At 38.7% G+C, this 26433-nt stretch overlaps 1 protein-coding gene across 1 annotated transcript in view; it reads left to right on the top strand.

Moving 5' to 3' along the window:
- The window catches only part of LOC150019242 (broad substrate specificity ATP-binding cassette transporter ABCG2-like), a 64492-nt gene that overhangs the window by 27027 nt on the left and 11032 nt on the right, over nucleotides 1-26433 (top strand). Inside the window, exons 6-11 of the mRNA XM_090266284.1 lie at nucleotides 1115-1272; nucleotides 5369-5520; nucleotides 7000-7104; nucleotides 8057-8307; nucleotides 17943-18025; nucleotides 25254-25343. Of these exons, the coding sequence (XP_090122410.1) occupies nucleotides 1115-1272; nucleotides 5369-5520; nucleotides 7000-7104; nucleotides 8057-8307; nucleotides 17943-18025; nucleotides 25254-25343 (839 nt within the window). The remainder of the gene's footprint in view (nucleotides 1-1114; nucleotides 1273-5368; nucleotides 5521-6999; nucleotides 7105-8056; nucleotides 8308-17942; nucleotides 18026-25253; nucleotides 25344-26433) is intronic.

Genomic DNA, 26433 nt, shown 5'->3' with positions numbered 1-26433 from the left:
GAAACAATACATTAAAAATGTTTTACCTGTTATGAAATTTAAACACAACAGGAATGTATAGCAAGTAGTCTGATTTCCATAATAATGACATGATTGTAGTATAAATAGTATACTAGTGAGATTACTGATAACTACACTTCCCAGTTGTTAACAACGTCAAGAATGGGTTAGCTTTTTATTTCTGAAGTATTTTAAAGAAAGTTATAAATATCACATTTTACCCTTAAATTCTTATTATGCATCTTTTAAAAAAAATTTTTGCCTATATTATCTCAATACCATTATCACCTAACAAAGTTAACATCTTAATATCAACTATGTAGAACCTATATTCATTCATATTTCTCCAATTGTCTTTAAATGTGTTTTACAGATTAATTCTTAATCAGATCTAATTAAGGGCATGAGTAGCATTTAGTTATTATCTCTTTGAAGATTTTTATTATAAAAATAGTTTCTTACCTCCTGCCTCCCCCAAATCTGTCCTGCTTCCCCATCACACATTGTCACACTTATTGGTTGAAAGGACTGAGCCTGTCACCCTGTAGAATATTCTGCTTTCTGAATTTGTCTGAAAGAATGAGTTGGAAATTCTGCAGTGAGTTGGGGTATAGACAGGGTTATTTTGGGAAACTGTATGGTGATTTAAGAGATGTTAATGTAGCTGCCAAGGCCCAGTTCTTGAGCTTACTTGAGGACATTTTTTTTGGTGGGGTAGGAAGAGAGGGTGTAGAAGACTAATAAATTATGATGCTTTCACCTACCCCTCTCCTGTCTTTATCTCTCTTTTTGGACTGTGATTTTACTATGTCAGGACCATGTCTTTAAGTTCTAACTTCTGATCTTAAAATGAAATATTTGGCTTGATAAGGAACATATAGAACTGTTTAAAGCATGGGTTTCATATCAGGCTTAGCCACATACCATGTCTAAACTGAGCCTCATTTTAATTTAAGAGAGACCTACCCGTTCTCCTAGATACTCATCTATTTGTTGTTCAGAATAAATGAAGACATGAGATAAAATGCCTTTTACAGGGTTAGCACATATCAGGAGCTCAACAAATTATATAGTGGCTGTGCTATTATTGTTATTAATGACATTTGTGTGTTAGGTTGGAACTCAGTTTACTCGTGGTGTGTCTGGAGGAGAAAGAAAAAGGACTAGTATCGGAATGGAGCTTATTACCGATCCATCCATTTTGTTCCTGGATGAGCCCACAACTGGCTTAGACTCAAGCACAGCAAATGCTGTCCTCTCACTCCTGAAGAGGTAAATGCTATGGGAACATGGTTCTTGCCTCCATGCAATATTTAATGGCCTTCTATGTGCCAGGTATTAATCTTGGTTCAGGGGATTCAGCAATGAGCAGAACACACACACATTTCTTTCTTCTCAATTAACAAGTATAAGTGTTGCAACAGAAATGAAGCAGAGTAAGAGTATAGATAGGGAAGACTGATGTGGTGGGATGGAAGGTGCCATATTACTTAGCAGAATGGTCAGGGAAGACCTCAGTCATGTGCCATTTGAAGTTTGAGTGAGACCTGGATATCTGCGGGAAGAGATTTCCAATTGAAGAGAACAGCCAGTGGCCCCGAAGCAGACCATGCCTAATGTGTTTGGAACTAGAGGTCAGAGGGTCTAGAACCCAGTGACCTAAGGTGAGTGGAGAATTGGTTAGTGAATTAATTTGCTCTGGCCGCTTTACATAGTACCACAGACTGAGTGACTTAAACAACAGAAATTAATTTTTCCACAGTTTTAGAGACCAGAAAGTCTAAGATCAAGGTGCTGTGAGGATTGTTTCTTCTGAAACCTTTCTCCTTGGCTTGTAGCTATCTTCTCCCTGTGTCTTAACTTCATATTCCATTCGTATGTGTGTCCCAATTACCTCTTCTTGTAAAAACACTAGTTCTTATTAAATTAAGGCTCACCCATATCACCTTCTTTAGCTTTAACTACCTGTTTTAAAATTCTGTCTGCATACACATTCACATTCTGAGGTACTGGGGCTTAGGAATTCAACATATGAATTTTGGGACGGTGGCACAATTCAGTCCTTAACAGTTAGAATAGGACATGAGCCCTGACTGATGTGGCTCAATGCATTGGGTATTGTCCCGCAAACTGAAAAGTTGCAGGTTCAAGTCCTGGTCAGGACACATTCCTAGGTTGTGGGTCAGATCCCCATTTGGGGCTTGAGAGAAACAACCAATCAATGTTTCTCTCACACATCGATGTTTTTCTCCCTCTTCTTCCCTCCCCTTTCCGTTCTCTAAAAATAAAATCTTAAAGAAAAAAGAGTAGGATGTGAAATGGAATTGAGTGGGCAGCAGATTATATGGGCTTTTATAGGCCACTGTACGAAGTCCGGCTTTTATTGTTCTTAGGTAATATGGGAAGCTTTTAGAGAATTTTAGAAGAGAGATGTGTCAGTTGTGTGAAGAAAAGACTGTACACTGGGTAAAGGTGAGAGTAAAAAAACTGGTCAGGAGGTTGCAGTAGCTCAGTTGAGATATGATTACGGCTTTGACTAGGACAGCAGGGGTGAGTGGTAAGAAGTGGGTGGATTCTGGATTTATTTTGAAAATAGGACCAATAGGATTAGTCTATGAAATGAACATGGGATGTGATTATTGAGAATGACTTGAAAGATTTGGCACCTGAACGATGGAAGAACCGAGTAAAAGGAATGGCATTTCCTTTGATCAAGAAAAAAGACTGTGGAAGGATTATGTTAATAGGAGAAATTTCCATAGTTAAGTTGTTATACTATTTTTACTTTTTTTTTTTTACATTTTCATCTTAGAAAAAGGTGCCAAAATTGTACAAAGAAGTTTTATGTGTTCGCATATAGATCCCCCAGCTCTTAGCATTCAACTGCTTTTGCTTTCCCTCTGTACTTCTCCTCCTTCACACCTATGTGTGTGTGTTTTTTGTTTTACATCATTTCTGTCACTCATAAATATTCTGGAGTATAACTCCAAAAAACAAGGACACTCCTACATTACCACCTTGAACCCTTCCCAGCCAGGAAGTCACATTTATACCATTGCTGCCTTCCAATCCATAGACTCCAGCCAGACTTCAGCAGCTGCCCCAGGAGTGTCTCTTTTTCCTTTCTGTCTTAGATGCTTCTGCAGAAATCCTCTTTTCTAAGCCTAATTGGCTTTTCAGTCTTCCTTGCATCTCATGTCCTCACCCGTGATCAAGAGTACATTTCAGGAGCAAGGGGGAGAAAATTGGAACTGTTGTAACAATATAATCAATAAAAAACATTAAAAAAAAAAAGAGTACATTTCATAGGACACAAGCAATCATTCTTCATGCTGGAGAACTCTAATCCCATCTTTTTCGTGCTCCACTGTGCATACAAATCACCTGAGGTATTGTTGAAATGCAGATTCTGCGACAACTCTGAGGTGGAGGCCAAGACTCTCTATTTCTGCTGGGAGAAACTGATGCTGATGCAATTGGTGCTCAGACCAGACTCAGAGTAGCACGGCTCTCACAACAGTCCACTTCCCTGCTTCCAGTCCTTTACCGGCTCCTTAAGCTACTGGCTGAAGTTCCAGCTTCTGAATAAGGGGGTTCATAATGGGATTATTTTTTTAAAATGTTTTTTGTTTGTATTTTGTTTTTGTTTTTTCAATTACATTTGTGAAACCTGGGGACAGTGAAACAAGGAAGTGCTTGAGATAAAAGAAGCAAGAGGAGAGTGACTAGGCAGGGCCCTTTTGGCTCTAGAAATGTTATAGGAAAGAAATGAGCCCAGATGGGGCTGCTGTTGGCTCACTGAAAAGTCAGAGAAAAAGGGCCTTGGAGACAGGCTCAGGGGTTTTGTTACCAACTCTGTTCTCCAGTTGCATGTCCCATGGGGACCTTCAGAGTTTTTAAAAAATTGTACCTGCTGGAGAGAAGGGCACAGGTGCACTCCAAGGAAGATGACCCCACAATCTTATTTTTTGATACAGTCTCTTTTGTTAATTTCTCTTCACCCCTCAACCCCACTCTACAGTGACACTGAACTAGTAGAGTTCTGAACAGACCTTGGCATGGCACACTTTGTTCTGTGTGTTCCTTCACCTTGACTACCCTTTCTCTTTCTTCATGGCTTATTCCTGCTGGCCCCCTTGACATTATCTTATATCATCTTCAGACTGGATTATAATCTCCTATTTTGCTAACAAGGGATCCTCAGTTACTTCTATTCCATATTGTATTGAAATGATGGATTCACTGGCCTGATCCTCTATGAGGCAGAACAAATTTGTACACACTGCTAGCATATATTAAATGCTTAAAAAATACTTCAATTGGAGTGATTCTATTAATAAATACTTTAAATTATAACAGTTTTTGAATAATGCTCTTGGACTTTATTTCTTTGACCTATAAGTAACAAATCCTTTGTAAAGGTAGGTTAATAATGTTTTGGCAAAAGGCCATGATATCCCAGTCCTGCCCCTTACAATCTGTGACTGTTTGGGCCAGCTGCTTAGCCTTCTAAGCCTTGTCTATAAAAAGAAAATGATAGTTATAATACTTTTGTTACTGTCAGTATTGCCATATTGATAACAATATTGTGAAAATTCAGATGCAATTATTTATAAAATATTTAACAGAGACATAGTAAGTATTTAGTAATGTTAATTTTACTATTAGGACAGAAGAATGAACACAAATTTGTATAGAATGAGGAGACTTCCGTGGTCAATGAGAATGGGGCATACAAGCATTGTTTTAATATTTAGTCCATAATAAGCTCTCATAGTTGAGTGTACTTTCAAGTTATCTGGGTGCTTATTAAAAATATGGATTCCCTAGCCCTAGTTGGGTGGCTTGGTTGGAGCATCATCCCATACTCCAGAAGGTTGTGGGTTTGATTCCAGGTCAGGGCACATACCTACGTTGCAGTTTCCATCTCCAGTCAGGGTAGGTACAAGAGGCAACCAACTGATGTTTCTCTCTCACATTGATGTTTCTCTCTCTTTCACTCTCCCTCTCTACCTTTCTCTCTCTTTCAAAACAACAAACATCCTCAGGTGATCATTAAAAAAAAAAGATAGGAAAAATATGGATTCCTTAGACTCAGTAGGTGTGAGAAGACTGTCTAGGAATCTGTAGTTATTAATTAATGTTCTAGTGGGTTCAGGACCATTCATGGGACACATTTTAAAAAACTTTTGTTTTTCATAACAGCATTGAAAGACAACACTTAGCTAGCAAAGGGATAATATAAGATATGATGTTACTAAGAGAAAATCAAGTTGAACCATGAATGGATAAGGTAAAGATAGGAATAAAGGTTTTTTGCTAAGGAATACAAGTTTGATTACTCATTATTTTCTCACCTTTACCTTAGGATGTCCACACATGGACGAACCATCATCTTCTCCATTCATCAGCCTCGTTATTCCATCTTCAAGTTGTTTGATAGTCTCACCTTGTTGGCTGCAGGAAGAGTAATGTTCCACGGGCCTGCTCAGGAGGCTTTGGAGTATTTTGCATCAGCTGGTAAGGTTGCCTTTTCATTCAGTGAGATCCTGCATTGACATAATCCTGAAAGAGAGCAGAAGAGATAGACAGAAGTACTATTTGATCTTTGAGTAGAAATATTATGGGTTCTACCACTCCAGGACATCCTCGATAAATTTGGGGCTAGAATTTGTCTTCATTTTGCAGCTCTGGCTTGTTATTTAGGTTTCTTCCTTGTCTTATTTGAATATGCATACATACTCTGTGTATGTGTAGGACTATTTCTATTGGACTACCTATTCTGCTTCTCAATTCTGGTGCCCTTTTCCTAACAGTTCAATAAATATATTGGCCTTATAGCCAGTTATCTGTCAGTTGAACATTTTTGGAAAGGCCTAATACCATTTTTACCCCTCTCCCAACTCACCTCAAATCATTTGTATTCCTGACCATATAACAGATCAGGCTATATCATTTTTCTCCCCTGCATGGAATGTTGGTTTGCCTTGATGAGGGTTCATGAAGGTGCTGCTTAATTTTTAGTAACATTAGATTGCAGATTTTGGTCTTGAGGGATATGAATGACTTACCTGGCAACAGAATGGCTACTCCTGAGTCTGACTTTGGTGCACCAACATTTTTGACAATTCTGTGCAACTGGTTTTATTTGGGATGGAATGGTGTAATTTCTTTTATGGTTCATGTAGTCTGCTTCATTTTAGCAATATATGGGCATTAATATAGATGATGCTCCATGACTCTATCTATAGTTTTAAATATTCCCTAGCTATCTTTTGAAATTTGTTTTTTTATGTTTATTTTTTACTTATTTTAAAAGATTATTTATTTATTTATTTCTAGAGAGAGGGGAAGGGAAGGAGAAAGAGAGGGAGAGAAACACATGCAACAGAACCATTGATTGGCTACCTCTCACACACCCCCAGCTGGGGACCTGGCCCACAACCCAGGCATGTGCCCTGACCAGGAACTGAACCTGCGACCTTCCAGTTTGCAGGCCAGTGTTCAATCCACTGAGCCCCAACAGCCAGGGCTAAAATTTATTTTTGTACGATCTCTGTCACTTGAAATATTTAAAGATATTTGGGTATGGGGAGTATAGGGGAGAGGAATCTAGAAGACTACTGGCTACATTTAGTTCAGATAATCAGGCACAAGAAGTGAAGGTAAAGCTTTCAGGTGTGCCATGCACATCACATCCTCTTGAGAATGCTGCTCTATTGGAATTATAGCAGCATAATAGATGATAATGTGGACCTGAATTTAGTAGGTGTGAAGCAACCACTGATAAAGTGAATATTGGTATTGTGGCAGTCACTGGCTGAACCCAGAGAACAGAATATGCTCTGGACTTCTCCCAAACATGGTCCTGCTGTGCCTTAGCTGCTGTTGGCGTGTTGCTTTGCTTTTAAGAGCAATAGTTCAAGTTGCAGTTCATTTGTTTTCTTTTTTAACATATATATCATCTTTCTTAAGTATCTCATTTGCCTTCTTTTGAAGGTCACCACTGTGAGCCCTATAATAACCCTGCAGACTTCTTCCTTGATGTCATTAATGGAGACTCCTCTGCTGTGGTATTAAACAGAGAGGACGGCGGTGGTGAAGGTATGTGCCTCTGTTGAGTCACGATTGTTGCCTAATTGACTTGCCTGAATTTGAGCAGTGCAGTAGCACGTTAAAAAGTGGCTTTGTGAATTTATATTACTAATGGTACCCTCTGATACTTGTAGTCTTAGTCCATTTGAGCTGTTATAACAAGAATGCCGTAGGCTAGGTGGCTTAAACAACAATCATTTATTTCTCACAGTTCTTGAGCCTGAGCAGTCTATCATCAGTTGCCAGGAGACTTGTTGCTGGGGCCCCACTACCTGATTCATAGATGGACTACATCTTCTCCTTGCTGCCTCACATGGTGGACATGGGGTGGGAGCTGTCTGGGGTTATGTTTATCAGGGCACTAATCTCATTCATGAGGATTCCACCCTCATGACTTAATCACTCCTCAAATTCACCACCTTCAAATACCATCACATTTGGGGACTGAATTTTAGCATAAGAATTTTGGGGAGACTGAAAACATTCAGTCTTTAGCATCAGTCAACACAGATTTTGTTTTCCATGAGTGCTATATTTTTTATTCCATTTATAAATCAGCATTTATATGATAGTGTCAGTTCTAAGGGGAGTTTTCATTAGAAATATGCTCATTTTTTATAAAGTGTTTTGATATAAGAAACTTAGCCATTTATGCATTTGCACATGGTGGAAAGCAAGTACTAGGTTTTATATTAGGAAATATAACTCTCTATGGTAAAATTTTTATTTTAAAAGACTCAGGGTGCAAATATTATAGCTAGGAAATGGTGACTGTGTTTGCTGCATATGGAAGTAGTCAGGCCAGATAACTATATTTTTCTAATGTGCAAAGCAGTGACATATCTAATATTTTTTATATTCAAGTTAGAATTAACTGTTAGGGAAGAATCTAAGAAAGGGGTTCCAGAAAAAATGGGCTAAATCAGTTATTTTGTTAATGTTTCCCTCTCTTATTCCAAAGCCAAGGACACTGAAGGAACTTCCAAGAGAGATAAGCCACGTATAGAAAAATTAGCAGAGTTTTATGTCAACTCTACCTTCTTCAGAGAAACAAAAGTTGAATTAGAACAACTCTCAGAGGTTCAGAAACAGAAGAAGAGCGTGGCAATCAAGGAGGTCACCTATGCCACCTCCTTCTGTCATCAACTCAGATGGATTTCCAAGCGTTCATTCAAAAACTTGCTGGGTAATCCCCAGGCCTCCATAGCTCAGGTAACCTGACAGATTCTTCTAATTATGCTGTGAAATACTCACGTGGAAACATTAGATTTGGCTATATCCTATTATAGTATTATGCTTATCCTCTGCCCACACTTCTACCTCTGTCCATTTGGGATATATAAATAGCCAAAAGAACAAATAAAACACAATTAAGTTTTTAACTATGGATAACTTTTTCAGTGTTTTTTTTTTTTTTTTTTTACTACCGAATTCAGAATTTTTATTGATTTAGACAAGCTATTATAGATCATGTTTGTACATGACTTTTTTTTTCTTCTTCAAAAATGAGGTAAGCCCTGGCTGGTGTGGCTCAGTGGATAGCACAGGCCTGTGAACCAGAAAGTCACTGGTTTGATTCCTATAGGGCACATGCCTGGATTGCAGGCCAGGTCCCCAGCTGGGGACATGTGAGAGGCAACCAATCAATGTTTCTTTTGCTCTTTCTCCCTTCCTCCCTCTCCCTCTGAAAATAAATTAAAAAAATATTTTTAAAAAAGAATGAAGTGACAGAATTATTTAGCAATATTTCTGGTTTTCTGGTAGCTGCACATGCTCATTTCCTGACTTAGTCAACAAGTCCCTGTTGAACATTGGGAGCTTGTACACAGCAGTGAACAAAATGGGTAAAAATAAAAATCCCTGCTCTCTTGGAGCAAACTTTTCTTATGAGGAGAGACAGTTGACAAATTCCTACAGAAATGTGTAGTGTGGCAGAAGGAAAAATGGGCTCTGGAGAAACTTTTAGTGGCGAAGTGGAGGAAGGAACAGAGAAAGAAAGGAGAAGGGAAAGTAGGAGAGAAAGTAGGGGAGAAGGGAAAGGGGTGAGTTTGCATTTTAAATCAGGTGGTCATGGAAGCCTTTGCCTGGATGTTAGTGAATGCACCTGTGCGTGGGAACAGGCCCCCCCCCCCCCCCCCCCCCCCCCCACTTCTGAGGGAAGAGCCTGTGTGCAAAGGCTGTTCCTTATCACTGACCTTCCGAATTTAGGGATTCTGAACTGGGAGAGCACTAGAAACCTCAATCAGTTTGCAAGGGACACAAAGGTGGTGAGGAAACTTGACTTGTATTAAATAAGGCTGTTCACTTTCAGATTAAATTTCTCATCATTAAGATGAAATCATGTCCCTTTTCTGTCTGGACTGGCACCGTTGTGCTGTCGACTATTACTCCTTTATGGTTTTTCTGTTATTCCCAAGCCCACTGTCTTACAAACCCCACACCCCCATCTGGTATTTTCAGTTTGTTGATCCATCATTTCTAAGGGTAAAGCCACTTATTTTTGTGGTTGTTAATTGTATTATCAATCACTGAATTTCAGTCGACTACTAAAAGGTGACCCATAGGTTGTTCTAATGAACCATTATGTGTGGCATAATTTTCATACCTCAGGAGTGTTGCCTTCTAAATATTAATACATCTGAGATGTACTGCTAATTGCTTTAGATATATTTGGTACTTGTTATTTGACATTTCTGTCAGAATATGAACACTTTGTGTTCATATCTATCAAGGGTAAATTTTTATTCTTTTAGAGTGGGTTTGATGTCATTTGGAAACAAATCTGGTGAACCTGGTCAACCTGGTTGCCCAATGTGTCATAGTGAGATGGTGTAATGGACTTCATTCTTTAGTGTGACTTATGCATCATATTTTTTGACTGGAAAATAACTTTATAACTTTATAACTTTATAATTTCTCTTGCCTCTAAAAGTGGTTTATAAGTGTCTTTTCCAAGTCACTTATATTGTAGTTCTGAGCAAGGTGTGATTAGAGTGTGGAACTATTTCTAATACACCACAATTCTGCGTCTTTTGGTGCTGGGCTTCCTTCAGTGGCAAACTCCAGACCGAGTACCTCCAGGTCCCATGTTCAGCCTACTTGCATCCTCAGTGAACTAAGTTCCACTGAAGGAATTCCAACAGTGTTCAGAGCCCTGGCAATCTCATAGAATAAGGCTAGGGCCTTGCATCTCTGAGCACCTGAAAGAGTGGGGATTATGGCTCTTGTTTAGATTTATAAATACTGGAATATTAACTTGCAGCAGGAGTAGGTAGACTTTTTATATAAGGACCAAATAGTAAATGTTTTCGGGTTTCCATGCCATGAGATCTTTTTGTCAGGTTGTCAATTCTGCTATTTCAGTGAGAAGCAGCCATAATAACACAGAAACAAATGTGTATGGCTGTGCTCGAATTAAACTATTCATGGACACTGAAATTAGAATTTTATATAAATTATTTCATGTGGCATTAAATATTTCTTTATTTTTTTTTCAATGATTAAAAAAATGGTAAAAACTATTGTTATCTAATGGACTGAACAGAAATCAGTAATGGACACTTTTCGAACTGCAAGTCGTAGCTCTCTGACCCTCGGTTTTAGGTTTTAGGTTTTTAAACTGGCATGTATGTCATTTGCTTCTCTAAGTATTTGAATGTTTAACTATAAAAATGTTTTATGGCTTCCTGCTGATAAATCATGTATCTGTAGTCTTATAGCTGTACTTTAGTTTGAACTAGTCAAATCCATAATTTGGACTTCGATCTGATTGTGCATTGAACCAGAGGTTGTATTTGGAAAGTTTTATACTGAATAGATTTGTCTATATAAAATTTAATGTTCATTTAATGTGCCAAGGGTTTTCTGATCAAATCCATTTGGAAGAATTATCATATCTCTTGAAGATTCATAATTTCTATTAGCATATTAAACATTTAAGTATGTATTAAATTTTATAGTTTTGTCCATAACTATTCCTCAGAACTCACCTTGAGAAATGTTGTTAAACACGTTAGAACGAAGATAGAATCACATTAACAGGATTTTTTTTTTTCTGTAAAACCAGAGGCCAGATACACAGATACACAGACAGGGTCTCTTTGTGTGCTTGTTGTGCAGTATTTACTTTGTCTATTTTCTTAACACAAGAATGAATAAGATAGACACACCTTATAAAAGTATGACATTATTGTTGGATGAATCATTTCGTCAGTATACTTGAAAGCTGACTTTGAAAATACTTTCAGAACTTTGAAACTTTTAGATAACATCATAATGATAACACTGATAATCTGGTGGTATAAAATACCAATTCTGAATGCAAAAGAAACAAAGCATGTGGAGTGTCCAGTTTAAAAAGTCAGAATATTCCTAAAGTTATACTCTGTGAAATTATGGACTTGTATAAATGCTCATGCATACATTTGATGGCGTTATCATCACTTGTTTAGGAAGCTTGATTTGTTGACATGAACTACAATATTTTCCAAGGGTAATTAAAATATATCAAGATCAAAGTTTTTTTCAAATTTCTTATTGTCTTATTAACAATGGAATTTTTAAAGGTCATCTTTAATCATATTTTTACCAGACCATGGTCTTCACAAGCTAGCCTTCACAAATCATGGTTCTGTTTTTCAGTTCAGTTTGCTTCATGTCTAAAGTGTTCTTGACAAGTAAATTCAAGTCTTGATATCATTGCACTGTTGTAATACGTAATTTTTTTTAACTTAAAATTTTTAAAAAATTCTTTTTCTATTACAGTTGTCCCACTTTTTCCCCCATTGCTCCCCCTCCACACTTCCCACTCCCTCTCCCACAGTCAATTTCTACCCTGTTGTCCATGTCCATAGGTCATTTATACTAGTTCCTTGACTGTACCCTCCCCCTACTTACCCCCTTCTCTCCTTTCCTACCCTCCCTGGTAACTGTTAGTCTGCCCCTTGTTTACATGCCTTTGGTTCAATTTTGCTCATTTGTTTGTGTTGTTCATTTGTTTCCTGTATTAGGTGATATCATATGGTATTTGTCTTTCATTGCCTGGCTTATTTCACTAAGCATAATTCTCTCTAGTTCCATCCATGTTGTTGCAAATGGTAGGAGTTCCTTCTTCATTTCTGCTGCATAGTATTCCATTGTGTAAATGTACCACACTGTTTTGATCCACTCATCTACAGATGGGCACTTAGGCTGTTTCCAGAACTTGGCTATTGTAAATAGCGCTGCTTTGAACATATAGGTACATAATTTCTTTTGAATTGGTGTTTCAGGAGTCTTTCGGTATAAACATAGCTGTAGAATTGCTGGATCAAAATGTACTTCTGTTTTTAGTTTTTGAAAGAAATTTCATATTGTCTTCAGTAGTGCCTGCACCAGTCTGCATTCCCACCAACAGTGCACTAGGGTTCCCTTTTCTGCACATCCTCGCCAGCACTTGTTGTTTGTTGATTTGTTGATGATGGCCATTCTGACTGGTGTGAGGTAGTATCTCATTGTGGTTTTTATTTGCATCTCTCTGATGGCTAGTGATGTTGAGTATTCTTTCATACACCTATGAACCCTCTGTATGTCCTCTTTGGAGAAGTGTTTGTTCATGTCCTTTGCCCATTTTTTAATTGGGTTGTCTGTCTTCTTGGTGTTGAGATGAATAGGTTCTTTATATATTATGCAGCTCAATCCCTTGTCTGAGGTATCATTGGCAAATATGTTTTCCCATACAGTTGATTCCCTTTTCATCGTGCTGAAACTCTTCAGTTTGATATAGTCCCACTTGTTTATTCTTTCATTTCCCTTGCCTTAGGAGATATATCAGTGAAAATATTGCTACATGGGATATCTGAAATTTTCCTGCCTATGTTTTCCTCTAGGACTTTTATGGTGTCACAGCTTACATTTAAGTCTTTGATCCATCTTGAGTTTATTCTGGTGTGTGGTGTAAGTTGGTGATCTAGTTTCATTTTTTTGCATGTCCTTGTCCAGTTCTCCCAGCACCATTTGTTGAAGAGGCTCCTTTTCACTCCATTTTATGTTCCTTCCCCCTTTGTCAGATATTAGTTGACCATATAAACCTGGGTTTATTTCTGGGCTCTCTATTCTGTTCTTATGCCAGTACCAGACTATTCTGATTACCATGGTCTTCTAGTATAGTTTGATATCACATATTGTGATTCCTCCTACTGTGTTCTTCTTCTTCATGAGTGCTGTGGCTATTTGGGATCTTTTTTGGTTCCATATACATTTTTGAAGTATTTGTTCTAGGTCTGTGAATTATGTCACTGGTATTTTAATAGGGATTGCATTGAATCTGTAAGTTGCTTTGGATAGTATGGACATTTTAATGATGTTAATTCTTTCCATCCGTTAACATGTTATATGCTTCCATTTATTTGTTTCTTCCTTAATTTCTTTGCTCAGTGTTATGTAGTTTTCCAAGTACAGGGCTTTTATCTCTTTGGTTAAGTTTATTCCTAGGTACTTTATTTTTTTGTTGTTGCTGTAGTAAATGGGATTTTTTTTCTAGTTTCTATCTCTGACATTTTATTGTTAGTGTACAGAAATGCCTTTGATTACTGAATATTGACTTTGTACCCTGCTATTTTGCCAAATTCACTTTTTAGGTTGAGTAGTTTTATAGTGGAATCTATAGGGTTTTCTATGCACATTACCATGTCATCTGCAAATAATGACAGTTTTACTTTGTCTTCTCCAATTTGGATGCCTTTTATTTCTTTTTCTTGTCTGATTGCTGTGGCTAGAACTTCCAAGACTATGTTGAATAGGAGTAGAGAGAATGGACATCCTTATCTTGTTCCTGATCTCAGGGAGAATACTTTCAGTTTTTGTCCATTGAGTATTGTGTTGGCTTCAGGTTTCTCATATATGGCCTTTATTATGTTGAGGTATGCTCCCTCTATTCCCATTTTGCTGACTGCTTCCATCATAAATGGGCATTGTACTTTATCAAATGCTTTTTCAGCATCTATTGATATGATGTGATCTTTGTCCTTCATTTTGTTTGTGTGGTGTATTATGTTTATTGATTTGTGAATATTAAATCATCCTTGCATCCCTGGGATGAATCCCACTTGATCGTGTGTAGTGGACCATCCTCTGTGGTTTCGAGAACTGTAGCCTGAACCTTGAGCCAGGCCTCTACACTTTTAAGTCTCAATCAGAACACCAAGAAGGTTACAAGGCAGACATGACATGAAGGCTGCTCAGGAGGTTTCCATGGGAATTGGATTTGAAGAATGCATATTATACTTTAGAGCTTGCTCTGCCTTTCTTATCTCTTAGTTAACTATAAAAAAATCTGTAGCTAAAAATGTATAAAGCCTTGCACCTAATGCCAGTGTGGCATGAAGATGTTTAATAGACCCTGACACAGACTGGTCACTGTGTTCTCTATTGCTATCTGTAATCAATAACTGTCAACTGTAATCCAGGTGTCTGAAAGCCAATTGATGATTTATGAATTTTGACTTTGTATCTCCCATACATACCTTTCTCAATAAAAGGTACAGGAGTTGGGAATTCTGCGCACTTCTCCCCTACAGAGATTTGTCATCTCCTATCCCTCCACACAAAATATAATGTCCTGGAAAAATTTGTTCCCTCAGCTGTGATCCTGAAATCTCTGCTCGACAGGGAGTTTCCCACTGAGCCAGGGTGTTGGAGGCAGGACAGCCTTAATTGTGGTGTATGATCTTTATAAGGTCTTGCTGGATTTGGTTTGCTAATATTTTGTTGAGGATTTTAGCATCTATGTTCATCAGTGATATTGGCCTGTAGTTTTCTTTCTTTGTTGTGTCTTGACCTGGTTTTGGAATTAAGGTAATACTGGCTTCATAGAAAGAATTTGGAAGTCTTCTTAGATTTTGGGAATAGTTTGAGAAGGATAGGCATTAGTTCTTCCCTAAATGTTTTGTAAAATTCGCCTGTGAAGCTGTCTGGCCCAGGGCTTTTGTGTGTGAGGGTTTTTTTTTTTTTTTTTTTTATTACTGCTTCAATTTCACTAGTTATCAGTCTATTCAGACTTTCTGCTTCTTGATTCAATTTTGGAAGGTTATATGTTTCCAGAAATTTGCCTATTTCATCTAAGTTGTTGAATTTCTTGTCACACAGTTGTTTATAGTAATTTCTTACAAAACTTTCCATTTCTGTGGTATCAGTTGTGACTTCTCCTCTTTTATTTCTGATTTTGTTTATTTGAGTCCTCTCTCTTTTTTTCTTGATGAGCCTGGTTAAAGGCTTATTGATTTTGTTTATCTTTTCAAAGAATCAGCTCCTGGTTTTATTGATCTTTTGAATTGTTTGTTTAGTTTTTATGTCATTTAATTCTACTCTGATTTTGATTATTTCCTTCCTCCTACTCATTCTGGGCTTTGTTTGTTGTTGATTCCCTAGTTCTTTTAGCTGTAGGGTTAGATATTTTATTTTAGATTCTTCTACCATGTTATTCAGTTCAGAAATTGTATTCTTCATTTCTTCCTGATTCTTATTGATAGTTTCTATGTCCTTTTTTATGCTGGAGTAGTTCTCAGTAAGTTTCTTGTAGATCCCCTGGAGATTGTTGTAGTTTTCTTTGAGTTTGTTGAGTTTATTGATCTTCCTCATTACCATTGTTTTGAATTCTATATCTGATAGTTTGCTTGCCTCTATTTCATCCATCCCTCCTTCTGGGAATTCCTCCTTTCCTTTTTATGGGGTGTTGTTTCTTCATCTCCTTATTTTGGGTGGCTCTTCTTGTTTGTTTCTGCTTCTAGATCGATCTGCTTTTATTTCCTGCCTTTGTGATGTGACTTTCTGTGGTAGGAATCCTGTGTGATTCAGTGGTGCAGGCTCCTCGATCTCCTGACCTTGATGGTCTTGGGATGCCCTTTATGCCTTTCATTTGGACTCTGGTAGAATTTTGGTTTTGGTTGTTGTTGTGTTGCTCTTTGGTGGGTCCTTCCATCCAATTAACTGACTGAGAGTCACTCTGCCCACCTTATCTTATAGACAGTTGTTGAGCTGCTGCCTCCATTTGATGCCACTTGGAGGGGAGTGGTCTGCTTATGAGATATTTTCTGTAGCACTGGAGATGAGTCTGCACTGGGGTCTGGTCCACTGCTCCCCAGCTCTTTCTCTGAAACTAGCAGCCAAAACTTTTCCAAAGCACCTCTAGTTTACTTTACCCTCTTTGGCCACAGCTCAGGTCAAGCGAGGTGGGCCAGGAGTGGACCCAGGGCACACTGGGGAGGGTGGACCTGGGGCACTCCTGCACACGCAGCCGGAGCAGGGGCTAGGTGGTGGAGGGGGTGAGTGTACTCTTGCATGTATGTTCCTCAAGAATCTTGCCCCACCCCTAGCCTTTCCTCCCTAATCTACAAAAATAAAAATAAAAACAAAACAAAAACAAATAAAACACACACATACACAGAGTGTGCTGCTCCTTGCCTCTCTGAGACAGATGCCACCTGGCCAACTCCTGGCTCTGCCAGTGGACACAGCCTTGATCTCCACCCCCAATTCCTCTCAGCTGAAACCTAGGGGCATTGAAAAATTTTTGTACATTGCCAGCTGCCACCCAGGGAGCCAAGCCAGCCAGAATTCACGTTTCTTCCATTTCTCCTCTGCTATCCTCGCTGGACAGGTCACTCTAAGGTGCTGCCCTCTGCTGCCAGCAACACCAAGGCTCACCTCCTGCCCGTATTCAGCTGTTAACTGAGATGCTCTGTCCGCAATTAGCTGAAAGTACAGACCGGTTTCAGGAGCAATCGAGCACAGCCTCCCCTCACTCCTCCACCATCTTCCCTCTATCTTTTTAAACGTTGAAGGTTCCAAGATACATAGTGGAATATATTCTTTTGATTGCCATTTCTTATATTTTATATTTAATGCCATGTAAAAGCACAATAAATAGAATTTCCTTAAATTACATGATAATATAACTCTTAACCCTTTGCTTATCAAAGTGTTCTTAAGAGATAGTTTATCAATCTTAAGAACAAAAATGATGTTTATTTAGTCTTCCTTGGACTCATCAAACAGACTAAACAAAGGTATTAAGAATGGGGAAGAATCGGCAGCTTAGTTCTAATGTGGCTGTAGGTCCTACAGGCTGAGGTTGCTGGAGAAGAAGTAACAGAAGAATGAGTTATGGAAGCATGTGGGTGCCCTCAGAGAAAGCTGACTGAATTCTTTGGTGACAGTGACAATGCACTTTTCCACACAGGCATGGAGATGACCCACACCTAGACCTCATAGATGGGCCTCTGCTTACTGCTACTTTCTCGTCTTGCAAAATTCCATTGTTAGAAGTTTTGTTATGTGTGCTTTATAAATTGTGTTTATTTTTGTGTGCTTTAAAAATTGCATTTATTTTTAATGTTAAGAATATGTTTAATATTCTGTTGTTACTTGAGCCTCTTGAAGTATTATACAACTATGCATGTTCACTAGTACAGAAGTTGAGACAGGACAGAACTCTTAACCACTTGACTTTATTTTACTCCCCCAATGGCTTTGGTAGACACTTGCACTGTTCTCCACTCTACATAACATTCCTAGGTCCAGCAGCCTGAACAGGACCGTGAACTGGCAGTGCCTGGGAAGCCCTGGGAGGAACCATAGCTTTCCCAGTAGTCTACTTCATTCTCCTTCAGTCCCCCAACACAGAGATAAGTTAATTTTTATTTTAATTTAGAGGGAAGTCTAATAACATACACTCTTTTATATTTTCCCAAGGACTTTGGCCAAGTCATTTAAAGTATCTATCTCAATGGAGTGGTTTGCTTATTATAACAATAAGTGGTGTATAAAGTTTTTATCTTTAATTGAAATTTTTTTCCCCCCTATTTGAAAAGGTAATTGTAACAGTCATCCTGGGACTGGTTATAGGTGCCATTTTCTATGATCTGAAAAGTGACCCTACAGGAATCCAGAATAGGTAAGTATATTTGGATCTTGATTTTGAGAAAGAGTTGTTACTTTTTCTAAGGTTTTTAAAATCAATTAAGAATTTTAATTTCAGAGAAGTACAGGATGAATTGAGGAGTAGAATAAATTAGTAAACTGAAAGATGCATGGAAGTGTTAATTTTCTTATATGGCCAGAAGAAGTCCAGCCATTATTAATATAATGAGAACGGTATGCACTTATCGATGTAACCTGGTAGCCAAGAGAGCAGACTGGAATATGCAGTGTGAACAATGACGACTTCACTGTACTATTCAGTGGGGGAAGTAGATGCCTTTGAGTGAGCATGTGTGCTATGTGGCCATCATGTTCAAAATGACCGAGTAAAGCAATAAATCTGCATCAAATATTGCATTAAGCTTGAACATTCCTCTATGGAAACTATTCAGATCATTCAGAAGTCTTTCAGGGATGATGTAACGAGTGCAGCACAAATAAAAATGTGGCACAAACCCTTCAAAGATGGTCAAGAATCTGTTGAAAGTGATCCACATTCTGGGAGGCCTGAAACTAGCAGAACACCTTAGAATGTTGAAAGTGTATGGGCTACAATCAACAAAGATCAGTGACTGACAGTGTGAGAACTAGAGGCTTCTGGGGATTCCAAAAACTACTGTGTCCAAGATTTTGATGCAGAATCTTGGCACAAAATTCATTCTATGGCTTCTGCTATTAGAGCAGAAGGAACATCGTGCCACAGTTGCTAATGACTTGCTTCAAACCACTACCAATGAAAAAGATTTCTTCAAGAAGGTCATGATCAGAGATGAATAATGGGTCTACAGCTATGACCTGGAAACAAAGGTCCAGTTGTCCCAATGGAAATTGCCTGATTCACCACACCTGAAGAAGGCAAGGCAAAGTCTCAGCAGGATAAAGACCATGTTAACTGTGTTTTTTGGTTGGGGAAAATGTCCATTACAAGTATACAGTCCTCCAGGCCAAACAATTAATAAGGAGTACTACCTCATTGTTCTTTCTGGTTGAGAGATGCAACACAGCAAAAAAATGGCTACAGTTATGGCAGCTTCATCATGACAATGCACACGCTCATGTATCATGTCTCATTCATAGTTTTTTTTGGAAAACATCAAATCACCTGGGTGACTCAGCCCCCTTACAGCCCAGATTTGGTGCCCTGAGACTTCTGGCTTTTCCTAAAACTAAAATTACCTTTAAAAGGGAGGGGATTTCTGACTGTCAATGAGATTCAGGAAAATAAGATGAGGCAGCCGATAGCAACTTCAAGTAAGGATTTTGCAGAGTGTTTTGAACAATGGAAAAGACTTGGGAGAAATGTGTGAAGTCCCAAGGTGCCTACTTTGAAGGGGACTGAGACATTATTGTCCTATGTGCAACGTTCCTTGTATCTTGTATGTTCTTCAATAAATGTCTCTATTTTTCATAGTACATGGCTGGATACTTTCTGGACATACCTCATATAGTGGTAAAATATACAGAGCATTAAGTTTACCCTTCTATCCAGGCTTAGCTGTGTGATTCAGTTGCATTAATTACATTCACATTGTTGTGCAATTGAAGCAGAATAGTAAGAAGCTAGGAAAATTCCTTAGCAAGTGGAATGGGGAAACTGAGACAGCTGATTTATACTGGCCTCACTGAGCACCCTGATTCATTTGCCTTCTTCTCCCTTGAATGACCTCAAACATTAATCCCTCAGGATAGCAAGCTATAGATCAGCATCAAATAATCTTAGGAGCAAAGCCTTGGGTCTGTTGATCACAGAGACAGAGTTTTGGTCAAACTGGAGATAACATATCTAGGCCTCAGTTGTTTTTCAACTTTAGGCCCAGAAAAGCAACAAAACAAGATGAAGCAACACCATGCCTGGCATCAGGACCAGCTTTAATGACCAATAACCCCCTACCCTAGCACTGATAATCAGTAGAGACCATGATTCTGACCCGATATGCTCATTTTTATCATTTTGATGCATCAACATATTAAAGGACACACTTGGAAAGTTGATGAGATTCTCCCCAGAGACATTCCCTAAAATCCTTGCTTTTAGAAAACGGACAAAAACCCTTATGACAAAGGATGCAGCATGCACGGTCTCCCTATAGCAAGCCTGCAGCCTCTTTCTTTGTGTGTGTATCTTTGTTTTCTTTCTCCTAAGCTCTAAAAGTCCCCACAAGACATGCAACCAGAAGTGCAATGGGCAAGGGCAGCTTGTCTTAGGCTGACCCCTTGGACCTGTCTCCAGCGGCCCTTCTTTTGCCACTGTAACTTGTTTCCAGGGTCCACACAGTCCAGCTGGCTCACTTCTGCTTCTGTGACTTCCCTTCTAAAAGGCCAAGGCAGTTCTCTGAGCAGCCCACTGGAATCTTCTCTTCCAGTGTACTTTTGCTTTGTCTAATAAATAAACTTCCTTTTGCACTAGGGTTCTTGGCTCTGAATTCTTTTTTTTGTTGAACTCAAGAATGGAAGAGTCAACATTGCCACCAACACAACCATCACAACCATCCAGCTCTAGAACATTTTTCATATTTCCAACGTGAATCTCTGTACCCACTGAACACTAACTCTGCATTGCCTCTTTCTCCAGCCCCTGGAAACCATCATTATACTTTCTGTCTCTGATTTTGACTACTGTAGATACTTCATATAAGTGGAATCATATAGTATTTGTCCTTAGGTGACTGGCTTATTTTTCTTACCATAATATCTTCGAGGTTCATCCATGCATCATAATTTCTCCCTTTTAAAGGATAAATAATATTCTTTTGTAATACTTTATTTATTTTATTTACCATATTTTGTTTATTCATTTATCTGCCCATGGAGACATGGATTGTTTCTTCCTTTGGCTGTTGTGAATAATGCCGCTATGAACACGAGTGTACAAAGAAATATATGTTTATACTCACTTTAATTCTTTTGGATATATATCCAGAAGTGGAGTTACTAGATCATTTGGTAGTTCTTTTTTTTTTTTTGAGGAACTTTCATTCTGTTTTCCTATAGCAGCTGCACCATTTTGCATTTCTATCATACCAGCAGTGCGCAAGGATTCAGTTTCTCCCCAGCCTGGGCAACACTTCCTGTTTTTCTTTGTAACAGCCACCCTAATTGTTGTGAATTGGTATCTCATTGTGGTTTTGATTTGCATCTCCCTACTGATAGTGGTGCTAAGCATCTTTTCATTGTGGTTATTGAGCTTTTTTATATCTTCTTCGGAGAAATTTTTTTTCTTTCATTTTTTACTGTTATTCTATTACAGCTGTCCCCCTGCCCCAATTGCTCTCCCCTCTCTGCCCACCTGCTCTCTCTCCCACAGCCAATCCCCACCCTGTTGTCCACATCAATGGGTCATTTGCATTAGTTCCTTCACTAGACCCTTCCCCTTCCTTCCCCCCTCGTCCCCTGCCCCTCTTCCCTCTGGTCACTGTCAGTCTGTTCCTTGTTTCCATGCCTCTAGTTCTATTTTGCTTGTTTGTTTATTTTGTTCATTAGGTTCCTCTTTTAGGTGAGGTCATATGGTATTTGTCTTTCACCAACTGGCTTCTTTCACTTAGCATAATACTCTCCAGGTCCATCCATGCTGTTGCAAAAGGTAGAAGTTTCTTCTTTCTTTCTGTTGCATAGTATTCCATTGTGTAAATGTACCACAGTTTTTTGATCCACTCATCTACTTATGGGCACTTATGCTGTTTCCAGAACTTGGCTATTGTAAATAGCTCTGCTATGAACGTAGGGGTGCATAGGTTCTTTTGTATTGGTGTTTCAGGATTCTTCAAGTATAATCCCAGCAGTGGAATCACTGAGTCAAAGGACAATTCCATTTTTAGTTTTTTGAGGAAATTCCATACTGTTTTCCACAGTGGCTGCACCAGTCTGCATTCTGCATTCCCACTAACAGTGCAGTAGGGTTTCCTTTTCTCCACATCCTCACCAGCACTTGTTTGTTGATTTGTTAATGATGGCCATTCTGACTGGTGTAAAGTGGTATCTCATTGTGGTTTTAATATGCATCTCTCTGATGGCTAGTGATGTTGAGCATTCTTTCATATGCCTTTGGGCCCTCTGTATGTCCTTCTTGGAGAAGTATCTATTCAGATCCTTTGCCCATTTTTTAATTGGATTGTCTGTATTCTTGGAGTTGAGCCCTATAAGTTCTTTATATATTTTGGAGATTAAACCCTTGTCCAAAGTATCATTGGCAAATATGTTTTCCCATATGGTTGGTTCCCTTTTCATTTTGCTGATTTTTTTAAAATTTATTTATTTATTTATTTTTGTTGTTGTTGTTGTTGCTGAGCAGGAACTTTAGTTTTATGTAGCTCCATTAGTTTGTTTTCTTTTGTTTCCCTTGACCTAGGAGATATATCAGCAAAAATATTGCTGCATAGGATATCTGAAATTTTCCTGCCTATGTTTTCCTCTAGGACTTTGATGGTGTCACAGCTTGTTTTAAGTCTCTGATCCATCTTGAGTTTATTCTGGTGTGTGGTGTAAGTTGGTGGTCTAGTTTCATTTTTTTGCATGTCCCTGTCCAGTTCTCCCAGCACCATTTGTTGAAGAGGCTCTTTCTACTCCATTTTATGTTCTTTTCCCCTTTGTCAAATATTCATTGACCATAGAGACCTAGGTTTATTTTTGGGTTCTCTATTCTGTTCTGTTGATCTGTATGTCTGTTCTATGCCAGTACCAAACTGTTCTGATTACAGTGGCTCTTTGGAGAAATGTTTATTCAAGTTATTTGCCCCTTTTTTTAACTGGAGATTTTTATTGTTGAGTTGTAAAAGTTCTTTATATAGTCTGGCTATTAATATATTCTACCATTCCATGGGTTGTCCTTCAGTCTGTTGGTAGTGTCCTTTAATTAAAGTTTTAAATTTTGTCACATTTGAGTGTATCTCCTTTTCTTTAGTTTTGTTGCCTGTGAATTTGTTTCCATTCTATTTTTTTATTTGTTTTATGTGGCAAGGTGAATGGCACTCAGCTTTTTCTAACTGTAACATGAAATATTACCAGAAAAAATTAAAATACATTAAATTATTTAACAAAAAGTATTTGCTATAAAATAAAGTTTTGTAATTGTGAGGTAATTATGATTCATGTTCACATTCAGTGGCACAACTAAACTAGGCACTGAAGTAAAACTCAGTTATAGTAGGTGGTTGCAGTTCATGTTCAGGGTAGAACAGTGGGCTGGAAACATCTGCAGGCAGAATGGTCATTGCACTCCTTAAAAAACCTGCCATTTGGCAAACCATTCCCAAGATACTTTTCTCAAAAACAGGGGACAAGCTGTGTTATAATCATGTGTAGAGTGTGAGCTTCTTTGACCTAATTGCTGCCTTACAGAGTTGTGGGAATAGCTAAACAAATTAATGTGTATTAAGAGAAAAGGTCTTTAAAAAATGTATTTGGATCCAGAAGTTGATATTAATGACATGGATTACCACCTTACATTACTTATCAATAAAAATTATTTTTACTATAAAATAAATTGTCTTGTGATTTAGAAAGAATTTCACTATCTACTAATTTAGAATCATTATGAACATTATTCTACTGTTAGATAAAAGACTTAACAAATTGAGTTGAATGTTGCCATGTCTCCTGTTCCTGATACAGACTTTCCCTTTGATATTAGGCGGTTTTTTTTGTTTTTTGTTTTTAAATTCTAAAAAGTAGCATAGCTGCTAATGTACTGGGCCTGACTATATTCCATTTATTCATTATTGTATAAACATTTACTTTTAAATCAAACTGTTGCCTAAGTTCTGTTCTTTAATATTATCATTATTATTGGTGGTAAAAACAATTACTAAGTATCTATGAACTCTTTGTATTAGGAATTGTACGCTCAGATTTACATAATGTGCCACTTCCTCTCTTAGGTTCAAATCACATCCTTAATGTTAATTAAATTGTTAGGTTATGCAGGGAAGCCTGACATTGCTTAAGGTATGATGGCATGCTTTCATAAAATGTATAATTCTATCAAGATGCAGATGAACTGCATACTTTCTTTTTAGACTTTATTTTACTGAGAAAGAAGCATTAATATTCTTCCTTTTCTTACATGTCCACAAGTTAATTTTTCCTTCAGAAGTGTGATTTTCTTTCTTTTCTTTTTTAAAAATTATTTATTTGCTCGTTTGCTTATTTATTTATTTATTTTTAGAGAGAGGGGAAAGGAGAAAGAGAGGGAGAGAAACATCACTGTGTGGTTGCCTCTCACTCGTGCCCCCAACTGGGGACCTGAAATGCAACATAGTCATGTGCCCTGACTGAATTGAACCAGTGACACTTGGCTCTCAGGCCAACGCTCAATCCACTGAGCCACAGCAGCCAGGGCATTTTTTTCTTCTTGAGAACACAGGAAACCACATTGGCAGTGGATTGTGAAAAATAACATGAAGGTTCATCTAATGACTGTGAGATGAGTGTATATAACAAGGTGTCAAGATAGGTTTCCCTCCACTGTCTTTCATTTTGCCTCCTCATGTCTTAGTTTCTTTACTCAACTTTGACAAAGTGCTAAGAGAGGTTTCTAACATTTTAGAAACCTTTTCTAAGGTTTTATTTGAATATTTCTCTGTTCATGCATTAGAAAGGTACTTGTGTTTTTGTTAGTTAAAATTAAAGGTGGTAGCATTTTTATGACCTTTGTAATCATCAAACCACAGACTGAATGGCTTAAACAAGAGATATTTATTTCTTACAATTCAGAAGACTTGGGTGCCACCATGTTTGGGTTCTGATGAGGCCCTCCTTTGGCTTTCTGCTTCCCACTGAGTCCTTACATGGCACAGAGAGAGCTCTGACTTCTCTCTGTTTTCTTCTAAGGACACTAATCACATCGTGAGGGCCTCACCCCATGATCATATTCACTTAATTACCTTCCAAAGATGCCACCTCTGAATATCTTCACATTGAGGGGGAAGGGCTTCAACTTAGGGATTTGGGGAAGATAGTTCAATCCATGGCAACCCAGGACTGTGAATTTCAAACTGTGCCATATTGAGTCCCAGGGGTGCCATTGGGGAGACACTGGGTTGGGGAGAGACCTCAGGGGGCTGGTACTTTCCTTCCCTCACTGTTTTAACCAGAACAGTTGTTCAATGTCTTAAGATATCATTTGAAGAAAGAGCTTTGCAGGTAGGAAATTGATCTAAGAACGTTTAATTGATTGTGGTGCTTTTGTTCCCCTTCCCTTATCACAGAGCTGGGGTGCTCTTCTTCCTGACGACCAACCAGTGTTTCAGCAGTGTATCATCCGTGGAGCTCTTCGTGGTTGAGAAAAAGCTCTTTATGTAAGTATGTCTCTGCTCCGGAAGGGAACTATCCAGTATCAAGTGCTCAGATAAAGAACTGGGCCATGGATTGGTTCCTGGGGATTACCAGGGTTCATTGAGAAAAAGTAGCCAGGGACTGGGGTGGGGTGGGGATCATGAGGATAAGGGGCCTGCAGCCAAGGCAAAAGGAGTTTCAAGATTAGGGCATAGCCTCAAATGCAAATGGTACAGAGAATGGAAGCAATAGAGGCTGAAAAGGAGCTTTTGTTTCAGCAACTAAGAAGTCATGAGACCTTCACAAGAGAAGTTTGAGGGGCTTGGTAGAGAACAAGTCCTGGCTAAATAGTAAACTGAAGGTGGGAGGTAAAGTTGACAACGAATGTAGACGGAGTTTTTCCCTCAATGAAAGGGGGAATGGGAAGAGCCAGAAGGAACCCTGAAATAAAATGCAGGCTGGTTTCGTTCCTGTATTTTTCAAAGTTGGGAGAGATTTGCCCATATTTACATGCTTGAGGAAAGGAATCATAGAGAGGGGAAGAAGGAAGGTATTGGTGAAAGAGTTTGGAAGCACAGGAGGAGGATGTAGGGAGGAAGAGGGGTCTAAGGCCCTCAGTGGGGAGAAAATAGGATTTGACAGCTGACAGGGATGCACGGTTGGGAGGCAATGATCATTGACGGAAGTGCCATGTTATTTTCCACCATGAGATTGGAAGAAGTGAAAGGGTTTAGTGACCCGAAGCTGCACCAGGGGTGTTGGGAATAGCAGCACCATCTTCTTAAACAGGGTGGAGAGAAAGCAAAGTCCCTGTGACCTCTGAGGTCAGCTACTGAGGTGCTGCCTTTGAAAGAAATCCAATGTCAGGAGAGAGGGAGGAGATTTAGTGTATGTTCTCCTGGAGTGGAGGTTCCAAGGACAAAGTGAGTGGCCTTAGGAGGGTGTTCTGCACTGAGAAATGGGGTCATCGCACACAGCTGGCAGGAAATGATGTCTCAGGGCAGCCATGCACCTGAGAGGGTGCCTGGTGCTGACTGGGTGAAGGTGATGGGTTGACCTGGAGGGTGTGAGAAGCTGTAGTTGTGAGACCTGGTGGCAGCAGACCTACAGAGC

The sequence above is a fragment of the Furipterus horrens genome, unplaced genomic scaffold (genome assembly GCF_987537825.1).
Source record: "Furipterus horrens unplaced genomic scaffold, mFurHor1.1.pri manual_scaffold_2, whole genome shotgun sequence".
Taxonomy (NCBI): domain Eukaryota; kingdom Metazoa; phylum Chordata; class Mammalia; order Chiroptera; family Furipteridae; genus Furipterus; species Furipterus horrens.
This window is presented reverse-complemented; position numbering and strand designations above follow the sequence as displayed.